The sequence below is a fragment of the Filicampus tigris genome, chromosome 4, assembly GCF_054856515.1.
Source record: "Filicampus tigris isolate MCC_2025a chromosome 4, RoL_Ftig_1.0, whole genome shotgun sequence".
Classification (NCBI taxonomy): Eukaryota; Metazoa; Chordata; class Actinopteri; order Syngnathiformes; family Syngnathidae; genus Filicampus; species Filicampus tigris.
The window spans coordinates 24619100-24637950 of NC_141220.1; the positions used below are offsets into that span (position 1 = coordinate 24619100).

Below are 18851 nucleotides of genomic sequence, written 5' to 3' on the forward strand. Positions count from 1 at the left end.
CTGAACTGGTCGACAGTCAGTCTCACGGCACACACAAACACCGTAACTGAGCGGGAACCGATCACACGCTGCTCTCACAAGTCAGGCGAGTGTTCCACTACACCATTAGGGACCTTGATTGGTATTCTTACAATACATATTTCATTTTGCACGCCTAATAGTGTTATGCATACAGTATACCACAATATTGATTACACCTGTCACAGTTTTGTAAATATTTTATTATATCCTTTCGTAGGACAACACTAAAGAAATGAAACTACAGTGTACAGCTTGTAAAACAGTGGAAATTGACTGTCCCTCATCAGCCATGAATGTCTAAACTACTGGCAACAAAAGCGAGTGCACCCCCTAAGTGAAAATGTCCAAATTGGGCCTGAAGTGTCAATATTTTGTGTGCGCTGGACGCTAGCCCAGCTAACTTTGAGAGAGTTGGAGGGTGCGGGGGAAGTGAGGCCGGCGGGCATCCTGTTCTGGCCCAGCCACATTTATGAACAATTTAGATGTATTAATAAGCCGAACATGCACACTTGTGGAATGCAGCTGTTGAAAATACACACAAACTGAACGTTTTTAAAACCATATTGTACCAACTCCAAATACAGTCAATCAATCCACGTGAATGTGGGTTTGGGCCAGCTGTGTTTTTCGATGCGGTCTGGCTCTACGGAGTGTGTAGTCAGCACGGGGGCGATAGGATGCGGCGATGCAAGGGACAGGCGTGCCGCCAGGAGGCCCATCCGAACACACGCGTCCGTGTCTCGGCCTTGGAGGATCCCGGCCATCAGGGCGCCTGCAAGACTGCCCACAAGATGATGATGATGACTTGTCTTTTGTGTTAAGCTTTTTATTTTCTTTAACATGAGAAAATGGGTGCTCTCTACCTATCTCCTGCTCCTGAGACGTTTATTGTCTCATGCGCTGCTACACTCAGTGCTGGGTAGTGGACAGCGCACAACTTCCTCGTCTGCAAATAAAGATGGTCGCAATGAAATATTTGTAATCTTCTATGCGTGCACACATACATTGTTGTGTCAGCCAATCACGGCTGACCTGTTTTCTGAATCTGTCCGTGATTGGTCTTTGTGAGCAGTGGTGATGTCATTTTCAGTCGACAGAAGACAAAATGGCCGCCCCCAGAGATGGCTAAAAACGAGTGGATTAACACTTATTCCACAAACGCAATATTTATCACTAGTGGGCTTGCATGGAACATATTCTTAAAAATTTTTTTTTACGTTGACTTCCCCTTTAAGTATGTTATTACTGTATTTTCTTTTTTTTTTTTTTACAGTACTGTACAATCCTGTATAGTGGTATTTTTCTATTAAAAAAAAAAAAGAAAAATAACTTCCAGGTCAACCACTGTAATATAAGCGTGTATTTTATAGGTTTGTGAATTGAATCAGTAAAGTTCTTGCCTTCCTCTGTTTCCTTGGCTTCAAGTTGACGGAGCCCGCGTGGTGCTCCCCACATACCAACACTCCGTTCTTCCCCAGGGTCACCACAAGGCACTGGAGATGCTCCAGAAGGGGGCGTGAGAGGCCCACGGCCAGACTCAGCACCTGATCCAATGAGTTTGGGAGCACTGACAGCGCCCCCAAACCAAAGCACATGCTCACTTGCACAGGAACACAAACAAAAGCTTCGGATTTTTACCTTCAGGTGTTTGGAGGCCAAGTGTTTTGTTCATGGTGCACAACTCCGCCAGGTTGGGGGACGCGTAGGACAGCGCCTTCCAGGCGTCGGACAGGAAGGGCTTACAAGCTTTTTCGGAATCCGTCGGCTCATACCAGACTGCACGTTGAGGTTACGCATCAGAGTCAATAAAAGTTGCAAGTTAGGGACTTTTTAATATCAAGTTTACCGTTGATGTTGTGCTGTTTGGCAACGGAGCAAACATATCTGATGGCGGAGGCCGGGATGTTTCCATCAACACACACCAGAGTCGACGACAAAATCTGCTTTTCAAACTGTGACACCTGGAGGAAGACAAGTAGGGTTGTCACGATACTAACGTTTCAACTCGATATCAATACCCAGTCAAATACTCGATACCATTTTCGATACAGCGGGGATAAAAAATATGACAAATACTTAATGGCATTTCAACAAAGTTACGTTTTTTTCATTTTGACGCAAATATTTTCACTTTTACAGCAAAGGAATATCGGCTCCAAATATCGGTTATCTGCCCCCTTCACTACTAATAATCGGTATCGGCCCTGAAAAAGACATCGGCCTACCCTGCCAGGTAGGCTGCGCTGCTTTCAGAGTGCACGCAATGGATGCTGCAGGCACACGAACCGTAGTATCGATACCGTGACATATTAGTATTGAATTCGAATACGGCGTGAAAGTATGGATACTTTTCAAAGTATCGATACTTTTGACAACACTAGAAGACAGACGACAATAATACATTAATTTCAGAGTACAATCAGAAAAACGTACATATTGTTCTGTTATCTGCTGATGAATGTCCATGTCGCCCAAGCCAAGACTGAGTTCTCCATTTTCAGTGATGACGGCACAGTAAGTAGCTGTGCTTTGACCTTCCAACCTCGTCACGCCGCCGGTGTCCTGACATTTACCAACCACAAACTCAAATCCACTACAACTTGAAGAGCATCTGATAGTAAATGGGGGGAATTTTCCTATAAATTATTGGGATGTCTCCAGTGAATTTATGAGAATTTAAGATGGGGAATTTTGGGAATAATCCAAATTGGAAACTTTCCATGGGAATTTGTCTAATTTAACGGGAATGTATCATATTCAAGCATTTAAACATTTTGTTTTGTCATAAGCAGAGATCCGTGCAAAATAGACGGCTCTCCTTGCCCACATGCTAGGCAACTATCAGCTTCCCAGAATTCCCATCCCCACTGATGCTAGCTACCATATGTTTGCAGTAGTTGAAGACGGCATCGCTGTGAGAATCAGCTCCGGTGGCTGAGATGAACATCGGCAGATGGCCCAGACGACTCAAGCAATCTTAAAAAGACAAGCGCACCGCAGAAATGAGCTTAGTCAGATTCCGCATGAAAACGTGATCACGTAAAGTTCACATAAAACGCACCAGCGATGTTTCGTCCTACGCCCCCGTATGACTGACAAACACTTCCTGGGTTGGTCTGTCCAAACTCAAAGTGACAACAACAGTTTAAAAATGACCGTTAGCTTTGTTCGATCATCAATCGATGTCAGCGACTTATAGTGACAGGCAGATCAGTTAAATGTTCTTCCATTTACATGTCAAAAATAATTGACAAATGTGTCCACTTTTTGTGACGTTTTTGGTTAGGTGGTGTGCAAGTGAGATTTTTGCCATGGCTCAATAAAAGTTGGTAAACACTGCTGTACGTGTGAGTATAAACTTACTTGAAGTGTTTTTGTTTTTCCTTTTGCAATAAAATCCACATTTATTCCGCCGATGACAACCTGCAGCAAAACAGAATAGCATTGTTGCTGTGGATTGAGCTCGCAAACGTGAGAGGGAAAATGTACTTTTTAATGGCTTGTATGCAAATAGATGTGCCTCTGGAATTGCCTTCGCAAGCATCAAGTTTGAAATTAAACAAGTACGGTTTTTTTTTTGTTTTGTGGCTCCTCCTGAAAACGTGTCTGTTAGCAAGGCTAACACTTCCACCATAACACTGAGGCCAATTTAATTAATAACCACCTCCTCACTGAGTTTCTCTGCCCATGACCTGTTAAGACAGGCTGGGTGAAGATCCAGAGCCCCTTTCAAGCGAATATACTGTCTGAAACATTATCATGCTTGGGCATTACCATTTAGAAATGTCCGAGCGAAAAGGTGAGCAGAGCTGCAATGACTCTTGTTGGATGCACAGATTAGCGTGAGCAAATAGCGTTAGCGTCTGATAAGCAGCACTTACATAGTAACCTGATTACACTGTACAAAGTGCCACCTCGATAAGTAAAAATTCTTTTACTGTTTCTTTTTTTTTGGGGGGGGGGGGGGGCAACAGTTTTAAATGAAGTAAAAATAATCAACCATCCGAATATGATAACACTCACGATACTGGATTCAAATTGTTTCGCGAGACGATGTGATGCGCTACTTGACTTTCTTTTCTTCATCCGCTTTGACAATGCACAGGCTATCTGGCTGCCAACTTTGGCGTTGTGATGAATGAGAGCAATATCTAAAAGAAAAATGAAGGCGTGGTAACATACCACATCGGTGGCTGCATTTACTGCGCGAGTGCTCAGTTAGGGACATGGGTTATTAGAAGGATACTGGCTTGAAGGGACTTTCCTTGCGTCAGCTCGTTGACCCTTTGGAGAATATACGGGGTCACGTCTCTTCCAGTGATGCCTTGAGAACTGAGTGGGGAGGAAAAACAGAAAGCAACTGTTGTGCGGAAATGCAGACTGACGACTACGAACTCCAACCATGGAGGAGAGAAGCCAGCACTAGCCTTTCATGCAATGCATGCACAGCTATTTAAAAGCTGCTTTCGCCTATATTAATTAAACAAAAAAATATATTTACATTTTAAATGATAACATTAAATCATAATCAATGCATGAAAGGGTAAAAAATATTTTTAAAAATTTAGATGAATGAATATTGGCGAAAGCAACTTTTAAATAGCTGGCCACTGTAGTGACCACTATGCATGAAAGGGTTAAAATGTTCATTTTTGCATGCACACATGGTACAAGTTCATTCGGTAACCAGCCTCATTTTCTCCAATGGAAATGCAATTAATCCATTCCAACCTCCCAAAAACGACAAGAGCAAAAAAAATTGTTGTACATTATGTTGCTATTTAAACTCATGTAACATTCTTCGCAGAGGATGAAGAATACATGCCTGTAAGTATTGCTATATAGTATTATTTGTCTCTGTTATATTATATGGGTGCATGGAAAATGAACAGCATGTAAGGCTCAATTTTTCATTTGTACATTTCATTCATAAATTCAAAGTTCATGCCTTGTCTCTGCCACGGCTGTCTGTATTGCTCGCTCGATCTGCTGGCCTGCCGCTGCGTGCTCTTGCGGGATGGGCACAGCGATCAACACGCCACTGTGGACACCTAGCGACAAAGTGCTCTCTAATGGGGGCCAACGAGAAATTTGTGAATGCATTATCTCAAACCGCAGGCGTTGGGTTGGATGTTGAAAATGTTCATTCACCGATGAGTTGTGCAGCCTTGTCAGGGTTGCCGACTCGGTGCGGGGAGGTGAATCCGCTTAGCGGAGAAAAGAAGGCGGGGAAATCTTTCGACGGTCCATAGGTGGCGACGCAAACACCTTGTGTCTCCTGATTAGGGAAAATAAAAAGTGGTAGGCCTGAAGCAGATTTTTCAGATATTTGTACTTGACTTGATTATTTATTTTCGGGTGACTTTTTTTTTTCTTTTTTTTCTTTCCCCAACAGCCTACCGCTATCTGTACATTTTCAAGTCGGGTCACTCATATTTCAAGGTACCTGTACTTCGACTAACAGGAACTACACAGCGACAATTATGAAGCGCAGCAATACGTGTGCAACTGTCTCCTCAAAGCTCTTACTAGGAACTCGAGAGTGCGTCCGATGTCCAGAATTGACTTGACCCCAGCAGACACCACAGCGATGGGGGTCCTGCCCAGTTCTGTTAGATCAGCACTAATGTCCAGACCTGAAAAAAAAACTCTGATTAACTCATTCACTGCCATTGACATATTTATTTGTCTTTTCACAGTCCAGCCATTCAATCCCAGGAATTTATTGATACACTCCATAATTTAAAAAAAAGTGATCCATCCTACTGTTCTCTCCATCTCTGTGCACTCCCCCGATGCCTCCAGTGACAAAAACGGGGATGCCAGCTCGCTGGGCCGCTATCATGGTGGCCGACACAGTGGTCCCCCCGGATAGCCCCTGAGGAAGCATCAGCATCATCATCACAGTAAGTGGTGGGAAGTAACAGAATATAAATACTTTGTTACTGTACTAAAGCAGATTGTTCAAGTATATGGACTTAATTTTCTGATGAATTTTTACTTTTACTCCCTCCATTTGGAAAGTGTTCTTTCTACTCCATAGTTTTGCACAATTGGCCCATTACTTTTTTTTTTCTTTACTGGATACAGTTGTTTATGTAACATGGGCTCATGATTGAGTACATGCTAGTGGCATGGTGTTGATATTTTGTGATCCTCTACGTTTTCAAAGGGGGAAGTCATCCCAAACATATTTTTTTCAAGAATACGTTCTATGCAGGCTCACTATGAAACAAGGCATTCTGATAAATATTGTGTTTGTGGAATAAGAGTTAATCCACCCGTTTTTAGCCATCTCTGGGGGCGGCCATTTTGTCACTTCTGTCGACTGAAAATGACATCATAGATGCTCTGGGCTCAGGTAACGACCAATCACGGCTGAACTGTTTTCTGAAGCTGAGACACGACTCTTCGTTACCTGAGCCCTGAGCAGTTGTGATGTCATTTTCAGTCGACAGAAGTCACAAAATGGCCGCCCCCTCAGATGGCTAAAAATGGGTAGATTTTGCCACAAAGGAAAAAAATCCAAATACCACAAAGGCAATATTAACCAGAATGCCGTGTATCAACTCTTAGGCCTGCGTAGAACATATTCTTGAAAAAAAATATGTTTGGGTTGACTTCCCCTGTAAGCGCTTTTCTGCCTACTTGCGGATTCTATACACAGCAACCCTGCTGGATTTATTTTTCTTGAAAACAAAAATAACATAACACACAGTCCCTTTTTCAAAAGCGCTGGTGCCTAAACTGTCCTCCAAATCTGTAATGACCTTTTTACCACCTCTGCATCTATTGAATACACAACATCAAGCTTTATTAAGTCACATTTGAGTGTTGCATCCTCACTTGGCTAACCACATACGGCAGGTCACGTCGTGACACCTTGACAGAGCAGTCGCAGCGGGCCAGGAAGTCCAGCTCCTCCATCGACAAACCAATGTGAACTTTGCCCTCAATCACCCCGACAGTGGCGGGGGGTGGCGTCTTGGCCCCTCACGATGGCCTCCGCCTCTCTGGCTGTGCTGTGTTGACACGCTCGCCGTAATGCGCATTATCACACGCAGCGGTAACGCGGTGTGTTGCTATTCAAAGCACATACCTGAGATTGTGAGGATAGGGCATGCCGTGAGTGATGATAGTGCTCTCTAGCGCCACCACTGGCCGGTTTTCCGTCAGCGCCTGCGACACCGATGGATGAACTTGGAAGATGCTGTCTAAAAGAGTCATCATATATTACAGTATAGTAATCAGCGGTAGGACCTAACAAGCCTATTTGGACAAAGTAAGGAGTAGGGAGAACATGAAACGTTTAGTAAAAGTAAAAAGTCACGAGAAAAATATACGCACAAACCAGATAATGATAGACACAATTTAACCATCGAAAACATGCACCGTTTTATTACTTCATTCGCTAAGGCACTCCAATTTTTCCCAATATTTAACCACCCTTAAATTACCAAGTACAATTCCTTAAGCAATAATGGATACAAATCCCTAATTTGAGTCGGAAAAAAAAAAAAAAAAAGCAATCCTTACCATTTTGAAATGTTGAAAGTCCTCTTCTAATTATCAATGTGGAGACTCGCTTTAGCATTCTGTGTATTGTTTGTGGCAACACCTTGACAACATGAAGAGAACTTAATAGCACTTTGTAACACAGTCCTTTTCTATTACCTTTCTAATTGTGACAGTACCGTTTTGGAATACGCTAGAACAATATAGGCCTTACATCAGTCCAAAGCGGTACAAAGAATATAAACCAAGAGCAAGTGCTTACCTTTGCTGCCGCTACAAAAAAAAATGTTAGAAACTTTGCCCAGAAGGCTGAACTTTAACCCGAGGCGGTGTTTACATGGCCAGATAGCATCAATAACAGAATACCGCTGGTTAACGAGTCCTCCATTGATTTGTGGTCATTGTATTGTTACTACAATGTATGAAATGCAGTTGAATCCTCCCATGCGTTACCAAACAATGTAATTATAGTTGCATGAAACATGCCAAGTATGTTCTGAGGTGTTTTATTTCACATCATTGTAAGCAGGGGTTTCTCAAACTTTTTGGGTGAGGGTTGCAAGGACCCCCTCATAGTCCTAACAAGTAAATAGAATTATCACGTGTATCCCGAAATGCCGAAGGAATTGAAAAAAAAAAAAGAAAAAAAGTTGGCTATATCGAAGAAAAATATGTTAGACTGTTACGGTTTGTTCACAGAAAAAAAAAGAGTCAAGTTAGAAGAATAAAATTCGTTTGAAGCAGAAGTCAACCCAAACATATTTTTTTCAAGAATATGTTCCCAGCAGGCCCACTAGTTGAAACACAGCATTCTGATTAATTTTGAGTTTGTGGAATATAGCAAAATTCACCTGTTTTTAGACATCTCTGGGGGCGGCCATTTTGTATTCTGTCGACTGAAAATGACATCACAACTGCTCACAACGACTAATCACGGCTCACCTGTTCTCTGAATCTGAGCCGTGATTGGTCGTTGTTTGCAGTTGCGATGTCATTTTCAGTCGACAGAGGAGAAAATGGCCGCCCCCTTGGATGGCTAGAAATAAGTGCATTTTGCTGCTTAACTTATATTCCGCAAACGCAAAATTAATCAGAATGCCGTGTTTCAACTAGTGGGCCTGCTGGGAACATATTCTTGAAAAAAAATATGTTTAGGTTGACTTCCGCTTTAAGAAAAAAAATTGTAATTACAAGACTAAAGATGTATTTTGTCAGGATGAAAGTCACAATGTTGAAGAGGGTTAAGACTCTGATTCCCTGCCATGAATGATTACATCTGCCAACTACCACTACCAGAAATATTTGTCAAGTATGTTTTTCAGTGGGTAGCGGCGGAAGAGGGTCTCGTGCAGCTTGTCAGTGAAATTCCGGTTTGTAAATGGAGAAACTAATTTGCAGTTCATGAAGCGAATGATGAACGGCATGTCAAAACGCAACAGATGCTCAACTTGACACATGCAGTGAGTCGGTGTCGCTGACAACACAGCGTCATGGCTGTTCATCTGTAAATAATTATTTCACAATCAAAACGTCTTCTCAGCCTTTTTTGAGGTCTTTGTTTTTCTAGTTTTTGTTGTTTTATAGAGGGGTCACGAAACCAAACGTTATTGGCGTCAAAGTCACAGTTCTGCTTGACGTGTTCTACTACTGATTACGAAAGAATATGTAGAATATGCTTTAAGAAAAAAAAAAAAAAAAAAAAGAAGAGAAAGCTGCATTACAGGACTTGCTCCTCAACTTCCAAGTCCTCCACTAGCTCCTCATCAAACCACTGCGGGTGCTTGATCTGGTACTCCCGGAAAGCCTCTAAGGCCTCCTTCAAGGCTCGACCTGAGGGGCAGCGGTGATACTCGCCCTCCGCAAGTCCTTCAATGTGACAAACTCTCCCAGGCCCGTGCTTTTCGGCGTCCAGGATTCGGAAGAAAAGCTCCTCGAACTGATTCATGAGCTTGTACCGAACTGTGATGTTGAACGGCGAGGGGACGTCTTCCGGGGAAAAAATGTCTTCAAAGTAAGCCACCACGTACTTCTCGAAGGAGGCGCGGCGCACCAGGCGGGGGACGATGAGGCCGAGAGCCGGACTGAGCATGTCACCCGCGGGCGAGCGCAGGTCTTCCCTCAGGAGAGCCCGCTTCTCTCCGCACATGGCCCTCCATTTGATTTGCACTCCTCGCGAGCACAGGAGGAGGATCTTATGTGAAGAGCCTTCGATTTGTTCTCTCTGCCAGTCCAGCCACTGGATACGGCCCAAGATTCCCACTCGGGTGGAATCCAGCAGATCCAGGATCACCTCAGTGCCGCATTTGGCCGTCAGGAAGGCGCAGAGCTTGAGGATGATGTTTTTGTATAAAGGGTGGTCGAGGGAGTAGAGGATTAAGACTTTTTTTCTCTCTGGCACCTGGAAACATTGCGGTTGTAGTTCGGGAGCCGATGTTGACACACTGACGAAATCTGAGGAAAAGAGGAAAATTGAGACCGCTGAAAAATTATCACTTTCTTCAATTTTGATATTCGTATGTATATAAGTTAAATTAAAATGAACATTTTCTTTAGTCCATAACAGGGAGGGGGAGCAACTTAAATGCTGCAGGGAGCCACCATTTTTCATCAGCACGCACTTCCTAACCAGACGCATGACAAAAATGCCATTTTAAATGTGGACAAAATACATGCATATGTGCTCTTAATATATTTCATTTTTCACAATACATTTCTCAATGCATGTGAAAAAGATCCACGACACTAACCCAACAACAAAGTGTTTGAAGCAGACAACAAAATAATGACATACTGTGATTTTTTTTTTCCAAGGTGCAAAGGGTTGTTTTGCACAAACTACTCAATGACAGCCCCAAACTTATTAACAGCAAAGCAAAATTAACGACAAGAAGTCTTTTTAGTGCATTTTTTTTCCCACAAAAGTCAATTCACTCAAAAATGTAATATTATTGAGGTAGGTCTGCAATATTTGTCCTGCATATAATTCCACATAAAAAAAATAAAAATAAATTATTAGGCCTATCCATGTTGTAGTACAGGGCAGCATAAGAGCAGGTCTAAGTGAAACTAGGCTACAGTATGTCTGTCATCTAGTGGTGATTGATGGTATTACAACTTTAAACTACAGTCGACTTGTGCTTTGGAAACCACGGATTTGCATATTCTGAGATTTCCCCCATTTTTCATAGAAAACAATAACTGAATATTGATCAGCGATTTCTGATGAAAACAAAACCAATTTCTGGGCCGCTAGTTTCCCCATCCCAAGGTCAACATATACAAAATCAAATCCTACTACCTTTGTAAGATGCAGTCCACAGCAGATAGGCAAAACAAACACCAACAAACACCAGCCCCACTGTACCCTTAATCATTGCAGTCCGTGGTGGAAAATCTACAAAAAAAAAAGTGTGATTATTTTTAAAACACAAGAAAAAAAAACAACAGTACAATTTCTATACAAAAGGCCTCTGTTTATGTTATTAAATCCCATTAGCATTCACTGCATCTGAATTGGTTGTAAAATGATCAATTTTAACCCGTACATACTGTTTATTTTCCAAGCACAAAAAAAATACATTTTTCAACATCTTCATTTTTGTGTACTCTGAGTAACTTCAGGCCGCCGTGGTTGTTGGACGGCAGCTAGTAATGACATTATTATTGTCATTATTGACAATTAAAGCGGAAGTCAACCCAAACATATTTTTTTCAAGAATATGTTCGATGCAGGTCCACTAGTTGAAAAAAGGGATTCGGATAAATATTGCATTTGTGGAGTAAGAGTTAAGCCACCCGTTTTCAGACATATCCGGGAGCGGCCATTTTGTCACTTCTGTCGACTGAAAATGACATCATGGTTGCTCGGGGCTCAGGTAACGACCAATCATGGCTCAAAGGAACTGCTCATTGATGCTAAAGCAATCGCAGTACTTACACAAACAGTAATTGATAATCATTTGCTCGGGACGGCAGCCATCATTCATGCATCTTGTGAAAAATGGCTTAATCTTGGAAGGAGAAAAAAAACAAAAACAACAATCAATTTGACACACATAAATTCTTTTTTTTTTATGGGAAGGGTCAAAACAAATCTTACTGTTATCAGCAGTTCACATTTTAATAGCTGTGACGCATCCAAGCCAAAGGTGACGTTTAATGATGTTCTGTTCTCCTGTTTGTGAGATTGTATATTAAGACAAACTATCAATTTTGTACAGTAATGCAATGCGGTGCCAGGCTGGGATCAATAGGGCCCCCTCTGCACTGATTTATACAAAGCTAATTTATAGCTTGCTATGCAGAGTGTGTTAGACAAACGTTAGCTCATTAATATATTGTGGTTACCTTGGAAACATTCTTTGAGGAATGGATGCCATCACTCTGAACGGAGACTTGGTATACGTCAGAATGCTTGTCTGCCTCAAAGCCCACACAAATTGACAACGTTTGATGTTTCCCCACTGACAAAGCGGTTGCGACTCGAGCGTCCCAAAGGCTACCTTGAATCATGATTTTTAAAATTACAATTCCTGGCCACAACTGTCTCTTACTGTATTTGAAATATAATAAAGGACTCACCATTTTCCAAACACATCTGGGAGTTTCGGATTCTTTCATCATCACATCCTGGCCATGACAGCAAATATGACAACATTGAAATGTTTAAGAGTCGAATAAATAGGAATTCATTGTTGGGGACAATCACATACTGTGTCTGGAAAATCATGTGCATCTATGTACCTCATGTTTCTCACGAAAACTACAAATTTCACACTAAAAGCGGAAGTCAACCCAAACATGTTTTTTAAGAATATGTTCTACGCAGGCCCACTAGTTGAAACAAGGCATTCTGATTAATATTGTGTTTGTGGAATAAGAGTTAAGCAGCGAGATGCACACGCTTTTAGCCATCTCAGGGGGCGGCCATTTTGTCACTTCTGACGATTGAAAACGACATCACAGAGGCTCAGGTAACAACCAATCATGGCTCAGCTACAGAAAACAGGTGAGCTGTGATTGGTCGTTACCTGAGCCCTGAGCAACTGTGATGTCATTTTCAGTCGACAGAAGTGACAAAATGGCCGCCCCCGGCGATGGCTAAGAACGGGTGGGTTAACTCTTATTCCACAAACACAATATTTATCAGAATGCCTTGTTTCAACTAATGAGCCTGCATAGAACCTATTCTGTTTGGGTTGACTTCCGCTTTAAATAATTAATTATACATATATAGTATGTATAATTAATTCCAAACGTCACCCTCTAGTGATAATACCTCACCTGGGATTGTAACTTGCTTTGTGATGGCATTATCTCCAATGTCAGGTTGTGGCAAATTCAAAGCTGTCAGTGTATATGCATGGCCGGCCTCCACTACCACCCCAGTCAATGAAAAAGTCCACTAAGCAGAAAAACGCAGTTACTTATTTGGCACAATTCACGTTAAACACAAACCTCCTTACCTTGCTTAATTTGGGATTGAGTTGCTGGTTGAGCCTGTAAGTGAGCTGCACACACGCACTTTGATTCGTATGTTCATCAAGAATATGTAATTGTGACCCTTGGAGTGTTCGAACACTTGCTTCGAAGAGGGGGTGAAAAAGAGAGGGTTCATCTGAGGGCTTTTTTAAAAACAATCAGGGAGGACACAGCACTGTTTGTGTACTAGAGGTGTCAAATGTTACTCACCATCTGATGTTAGCCTCCATGTTACATTCATAATGGGAACAGACACATGGTCGTCATGAGCAATTCCCACACAGTCTGGACCCCACTCGGGGGCGGTGGGGGCACTCTGTCGAGGTACAACCTTGCTTTTGTCTGAGCAGTGATCTGACATTTAAAAAAAACATGCATGCCATGTTTACAAGGGTGACAACTCTTTGTATTTATTTTACTGATTTAAACACTCACAGTTAATTGTGCAGCTATCCAGACCCTGTAAAACAGGAAAAGAAGTATTAAGAAGGAAGTCAACCCAAACATAATTTCTTCAAGAATATGTTCTAGGCAGGCCCACTAGTTGAAACAAGGCAATATGATTGATATGAAATATGAGTTAAGCAGCAAAATCCACCCGTTTTTAGGCACCTCAGGGGGCGGCCATTTTGTCACTTGTCGACTGAAAATGACATCACAGACCCTCGGGCCTCAGATAACGACCAATGACGGCTCACCAATTTTCTGAAGCTGAACTATGATTAGTCATTACCTGAGCCTTGAGCATCTGTGATGTCATTTTCAGTCGACAGAAGTGACAAAATGGCCGCCGGGTGGATTTTGTTGCTTAACTCATATTCCATTAACACAATATTAATCAGAATGCTGTGTTTCAATTAGTGGGCCTGCAAAGAACATATTCTTGATAAAACACTTCCGCTTTAAGACTCATAAAATACAAAATATGACATTACCATGTGGCAAAAGTATGTAAGTAAAATGTTCTAATTCATATACTTTACTTAAGATTTAAGTTCCTTTACTAACTTTCCATCCTTTATCCAAACTGCTCACGGCGAGACGTGATTTTAGTTTTTAAAGGTATTTTTAAGATAACAATTCAATGCTTACCAACTGGTTGCAGTTCGGCATCCAAAGGAAAGATAAGGATGCAAACCCAGCCGCCAAACACGAGCAGAAGAACGCAACATTGATCATTGTGGTGTTGCAGTTGCAAGAATAAATAAAGTTGTCGTCTGAGGGAAGATTTGGTGACACGACTTTCCACTTGTGTGATGTGCATTAAATGCTGAAAAAAATAACTTCATCACAGCACTCAGGAAGAATGCTGTTATCAGGTGCCATCATCATACATAAGACATCAACAGGAAATATTGCTCAATGATATTTATTCTGCAGTACTGCAAGGAACGCACCGACCAGTTTTTAACAGTAACCTATTTTTAAAATGATGAGGGGGGGAAAAAAAGACACCACGGAATTCTTAAAAGTATTCATCCATCTACTACAGGCTGCTTTCTAATTGCCTGTAATGCACAATCACAGTGTCCCTGGCTCATAAATATTGAACAGGTTTGACAATCATCCTCCGATTGAAAAAAATTTAAAAAAACACTCAGCACAACTCATAAACAGTAACAGGATAATTGCTCAGGCTAATCCTTAGCGACATCAGGCAATTGGTCCTTTGTGGAGTTTGATCAAAAAGTGAGGAAAATGCTTCTATTCAACCAGATTATCGGTACGGATCCACTTCCCAAAATAACTAGAACGGCACTCGGAATGCTGGTTGACTTTCAAATAGTTCAAATTTCAAAACTCGTTTCAAACACTGTATTCTCCATAGAAAACGTCACGTGAAAGAATTTGGTCAGTGCTAAACCTGCATTCAAAAGTTCAGCGCCACAGTTTCAAAACTTGAGTCGAATATACTTCTAAGGCTGTGAAACCATCTATATTGTTCTCACTTTAGATTGCTCTTCATCAAACTGGTGAGAATCTGCCAGCTGTATTTTCTCTCCGGTGTGTATCCTCATGTGTGACGCCAAGTAGCTCGCGCTTGACACTTTCTTTCCGCAAAGGGTGCAAGAAAGGGCCTGTTCTCCGCTGTGCGTTTTCCTGTGCGCCACCAAACCGCGTTTCCCGGTGAACCTGGCGCCGCACAAAGAGCAGGAGTAAACGTTCCCTTGGGTGTGAACGCGGGAGTGTTCCACAAGACTGGAGCGGTGTCTGAATTGTTTCCCGCACACCGAGCACCAGTGAGGCTTCTCCCCCGTGTGTCGCCTCATGTGCAGCACCAGACTGCTCTTTTTGGCAAACTTCCAACAACAGAGCGTGCAGGCGAAAGGCTTCACTCCTGTGTGACTGCGCGAGTGCATGACTAAATCCGAGCGCTGCGTGAATTTCTTGCCGCATATTGAGCACCGGTGTGGTCTCTCCCCGGTGTGACTCATCGTGTGCCTTTTCAAGCTCGCCCTGGACGTGTAAGTCTTGCCGCAGTCGCCGCACTGAAACTTCTTGCTGTGACCCCGGGAGTCTGCGTTTCCGTGAAGAGTCTCGTCCGACGAGTCGGACGTCATGTGGTCAGTCGGTAAGTCAAAGCGGATGTACGGTTGTGATGCTTCAAGGGGGTCTTGAGCAATTCCCGCTGCCAAGCTGCTGGTTTGGAGCTCCGTCTCTCCGGTGTCGTGGCTTTGTCTGTCATGAAGGTGCGTGGACTTGACTTGATCAACTGTCCTGTTCCCAGTTTCTTCCTCTGGGCTGGTCCAGAGTTCTTCCACTTTAATATGGCAGGACTCCGGTGTTTTCTGCTCTTCCGCACTGCCGTGCCACGCATGCTGCTCGGGGCTGAACTCTTCTTTCATGATCGTTGGTTGCTGGACATCTGCAGGACACAAAATGAAGATAATGTATTCAGTGGAGTCAGATATTGCCTAACTTGGGTTGCAAAAATGTTTGGCAAACTTTCAACATCAACCCCGTAATTTGTATATTGTAACAAATGTGACTCGTGACCTTAATGGGGATAAGCACGACAGAAAATGGATGGGTGTAGTGGTGGGCGGCAGAGTTGGGTATCGTCTATTCGTACACAAGCACAGCGTGGTGATCGGTGGTATAAAAAAAAAAGGGGGCACATGTCATTGCATTTGTGGCAAAGAAAGGTATACAAAACTGTTTTATGTTTTCTATTTTGGGGGGGGGGGGGGGGGGGGTTGGCTGCGTGACAGGAGTGGGGCACGCGGTATCGATAAGTCTGTTCTCGACGCTGTTTGGCTGACTCAGACCGACCAGGCGGATGTGAAATATAGACGAGAACTCATAGACGGATTAAAGCATAGACAAATGCCCACCTCTAAATATCAATAAATTAGTTGTTACTTAGAAACATTACAAAAATACATAAAAAGGTCATGCAAAGTAATTTTAACTATGAAACGTATTGGTACAGGCGATACTGGCCCTGTATATGCTGGCATTGGATTGATACCAAAAATCTGGTGTATCGCACATTACTAATGGATGGATGGATGTTATGTCATCCACTGCCTTTAAATTATGTTTATTTGTCATGCTTTCAGCATCAGTATTACGAAACTTTGCAGGCACAGTATTTAAGTCATAAATTTGGCAAGTGGAAAAAAAAAACATTGTGAGGAGAATGAAAAGAACGATACAAACCTTCTGTTTGTAATCGCACACTGGGCCTTAGAAATGCGTCCAGTAGCTGTCGCTGTCGTTCGTTCTCCTCTTTGGAGCGACACAGTTCCTCCTCGTACTCCGTTATGGTCCTCTCAAAGAGTCCAAATATCTCGTCAGCGGCCTCGGTTAGTCGCCTCGTCACCAAAGCCCTCAGCATTCGGACTTTACACATTTCTACGAGCCTACTCACTTTCGTGATGAACCAATCCAGACTACTTCTGCCGTTTCCTTGATAGCAGCTAGCAAGCTAACGCTAAATTGAGAAGCGTTGACAAGTCGACGAAGATTAAATTATCGTGACGGAAAGACTTTAGGGTATTTCATTGTTGAACGCCAAACAGTGTTCGTATGAAACTGAGAATAAAGAGTACGCTGACTGTAAAGGATAATCATGCCACCTCCTCCGCTTAGCAGTATTGACAACTTTCGCGTTTTCTTCGTTGGTGCTCTTGACTGTAGCTGGGGAAACCATGACGTCACTTTACTGCCGCCATTAGGAGTTACTTGGCTACAACATTTTGTTGTACAGTATCGGTGCTGTAGTAGTACATATACTGTAGTTGGTGATCTCCCTCAAAATGATGTTGCTTTAAAAGTATTTATTATTAAATTATTAGGTTATCTCCCTAGCCTCGATTTTGAAAAAAAAAGTGACACATAAAGATGATTTTGTACGTGTAGTTGGTGATCCCTTTTATTGCATACAGCTCTCATGTTGGGTTTGTTGACGCCGAAGAGACTCACAATTTTCGGAAGAGATTATGCAGATTTTTCCTTGTCACGTGTGGGGTCTTTCATATTTGAAAAAAATCACTTACATGTTAGAAAGTGGTATGTGAGTGTCACCTGCTTCAAGTACTTAAAATAAAAATATCAATTTGACCTCCCATGGCCTTACAGGCAAGAAGACTCAATAAAGTGTTTGAGTCTGGACGGATTAACACCTCATGCCAATGGACAGCAGGGAATTTTGGAACAGCAGCCTTTAAAGCCCTAGCAGAGATTAAATAGTTGTACATAAAAACTCCTGTCACATTTTCTCCTGAGTTAGGCTGTATCAGTTGACACATCACAGGCCGACGCTGATTGACATGTCTGACACCAAATACAGTGGACGCAACAAATCCACACATGCCTGCTCAAATTTTGAAATATCAAAAAAATGAGACAGCGCGGAATGTTTTTAAAACCTTTTCCGCCATTAATGTGACGGAAAACCTGTACAATGGAAACAAATAATTTAGTTATATACCGTAGTTTATAGCCAGGGCGCATTAAAGACAAAGTCAACCCAAACATATTTTGTGTAAATGACATCACAACTCAGCTTCAGAAAACAGGTGAGTCGTGATTGAGCCTGAGCAGTTGTGAGGCCATTTCCAGTCGACAGAAGTGAGAAAATAGCCACCCCTTGAGCTAGCTAAAAACAGGTGGATTTTGCTGCTTAACTCATATTCCACAAACACAATATTAATCACAATGCCGTGTTTCAACTAGTGGGCCTGCATAGAACGTATTCTTAAAAAAAAAAACATGTTTGGGTTGACTTCCGCTTCAAGACTCATATAACACAAAACATCATGACATTATCATGTGGCAAAAGTACTTATTGACAGTAATTAAGTATAAGTAATGATATTTGTCTAAAAAAAGAATGATTGACCTCTTTTCTGAAGCTGAGCCGTGATTGGTCGTCACCTGAGCTCTGGGTAGTTGTGATGCGTAGTGATGTCATTGTCGACAGAAATGACAAACCGGCCGCCCCCTGAGCTAACTAAAAATGGGTGGATTAACTCATATTCCACGAACGCAATTTTAATCAGAATGCCGTGTTTCAACTAGTGGGTCTGCTGGCAACATATTCTTGAAAAAAAAAAAAAAAAAAATCAACCAAAATCAAAGTCAACCCAAACATAGGGTTGATTTCCTCTGTAATGGTGGAAAAAAAAAAGTGAAATTTATCTTGATCTAATTTCTTTACGTCACAAAAATCTGGCATTTGAACAGGGGTGTGTAGACTTTTTTTTAAAAATCCTCTCTACATCTCTATGTGATCCATGTGTGCCGACGGGATTATTAAAAATGCTCTGCCGTGTTCCAAAGTCATGTGGCGTGTGATGCCAAATTCTATCCCGCACAAACGCCAAACA

At 42.2% G+C, this 18851-nt stretch overlaps 3 protein-coding genes across 5 annotated transcripts in view; all 3 read right to left on the reverse strand.

The window, feature by feature from the left end:
* Positions 1–200: 200 nt before the first annotated feature.
* Positions 201–18851, reverse strand: part of LOC147149055 (uncharacterized) — a 32675-nt gene continuing 14024 nt past the window's right edge. The window contains 19 exon segments of the mRNA XM_086029425.1: positions 201–801; positions 885–967; positions 1422–1588; positions 1660–1797; positions 1868–1982; positions 2455–2583; positions 2903–2997; positions 3083–3146; positions 3385–3444; positions 4045–4172; positions 4268–4353; positions 4970–5090; positions 5173–5299; positions 5551–5657; positions 5788–5899; positions 6868–6996; positions 6998–7043; positions 7121–7235; positions 7558–7639. Coding sequence (XP_085885551.1) covers positions 606–801; positions 885–967; positions 1422–1588; positions 1660–1797; positions 1868–1982; positions 2455–2583; positions 2903–2997; positions 3083–3146; positions 3385–3444; positions 4045–4172; positions 4268–4353; positions 4970–5090; positions 5173–5299; positions 5551–5657; positions 5788–5899; positions 6868–6996; positions 6998–7043; positions 7121–7235; positions 7558–7639 — 2100 coding nt within the window. The 3' untranslated portion in view covers positions 201–605.
* LOC147149056 (interleukin-17 receptor A) lies at positions 8681–14230 on the reverse strand. 3 transcript variants are annotated; one of them, XM_086029427.1, is made up of 11 exons: positions 14110–14230; positions 13453–13477; positions 13228–13371; positions 13002–13120; positions 12820–12940; positions 12118–12165; positions 11884–12038; positions 11636–11710; positions 11474–11546; positions 10835–10930; positions 8681–9987 (listed from the first exon to the last, which is right to left on the reverse strand). In XM_086029427.1, the coding sequence occupies exons 1-11, from the start codon at positions 14194–14196 to the stop codon at positions 9254–9256; spliced, it is 1677 nt and encodes a 558-aa protein (XP_085885553.1). In that variant the 5' UTR covers positions 14197–14230; the 3' UTR covers positions 8681–9253. The 3 variants fall into 3 exon arrangements, with proteins under 3 accessions (XP_085885553.1, XP_085885552.1, XP_085885554.1); XM_086029426.1 differs by having other exon boundaries at positions 13002–13153; XM_086029428.1 differs by lacking the exons at positions 13453–13477; positions 14110–14230 and having other exon boundaries at positions 13002–13116; positions 13228–13362.
* Positions 14371–17226, reverse strand: LOC147149057 (uncharacterized). The gene is made up of 2 exons (XM_086029429.1): positions 16681–17226; positions 14371–15883 (listed from the first exon to the last, which is right to left on the reverse strand). The coding sequence occupies exons 1-2, from the start codon at positions 16871–16873 to the stop codon at positions 14952–14954; spliced, it is 1125 nt and encodes a 374-aa protein (XP_085885555.1). The 5' UTR covers positions 16874–17226; the 3' UTR covers positions 14371–14951.

What these genes read in the sequence shown, in the direction of transcription:
- LOC147149056 (XM_086029426.1), bottom strand. Translation starts at nt 14,196, where the DNA reads ATGATCAATGTTGCGTTCTTCTGCTCGTGTTTGGCGGCTGGGTTTGCA. An exon ending in AAAGCAAGTTACAATCCCAG is followed by an intron (nt 12,166 to 12,819) that starts GTGAGGTATTAT and finishes TGTCATGGCCAG; the next exon opens with GATGTGATGATGAAAGAATC. An exon ending in GTGGACTGCATCTTACAAAG is followed by an intron (nt 9,988 to 10,834) that starts GTAGTAGGATTT and finishes TCTTTTCCTCAG; the next exon opens with ATTTCGTCAGTGTGTCAACA.
- LOC147149057 (XM_086029429.1), bottom strand. Translation starts at nt 16,873, where the DNA reads ATGTGTAAAGTCCGAATGCTGAGGGCTTTGGTGACGAGGCGACTAACC. An exon ending in TGTGCGATTACAAACAGAAG is followed by an intron (nt 15,884 to 16,680) that starts GTTTGTATCGTT and finishes TGTGTCCTGCAG; the next exon opens with ATGTCCAGCAACCAACGATC.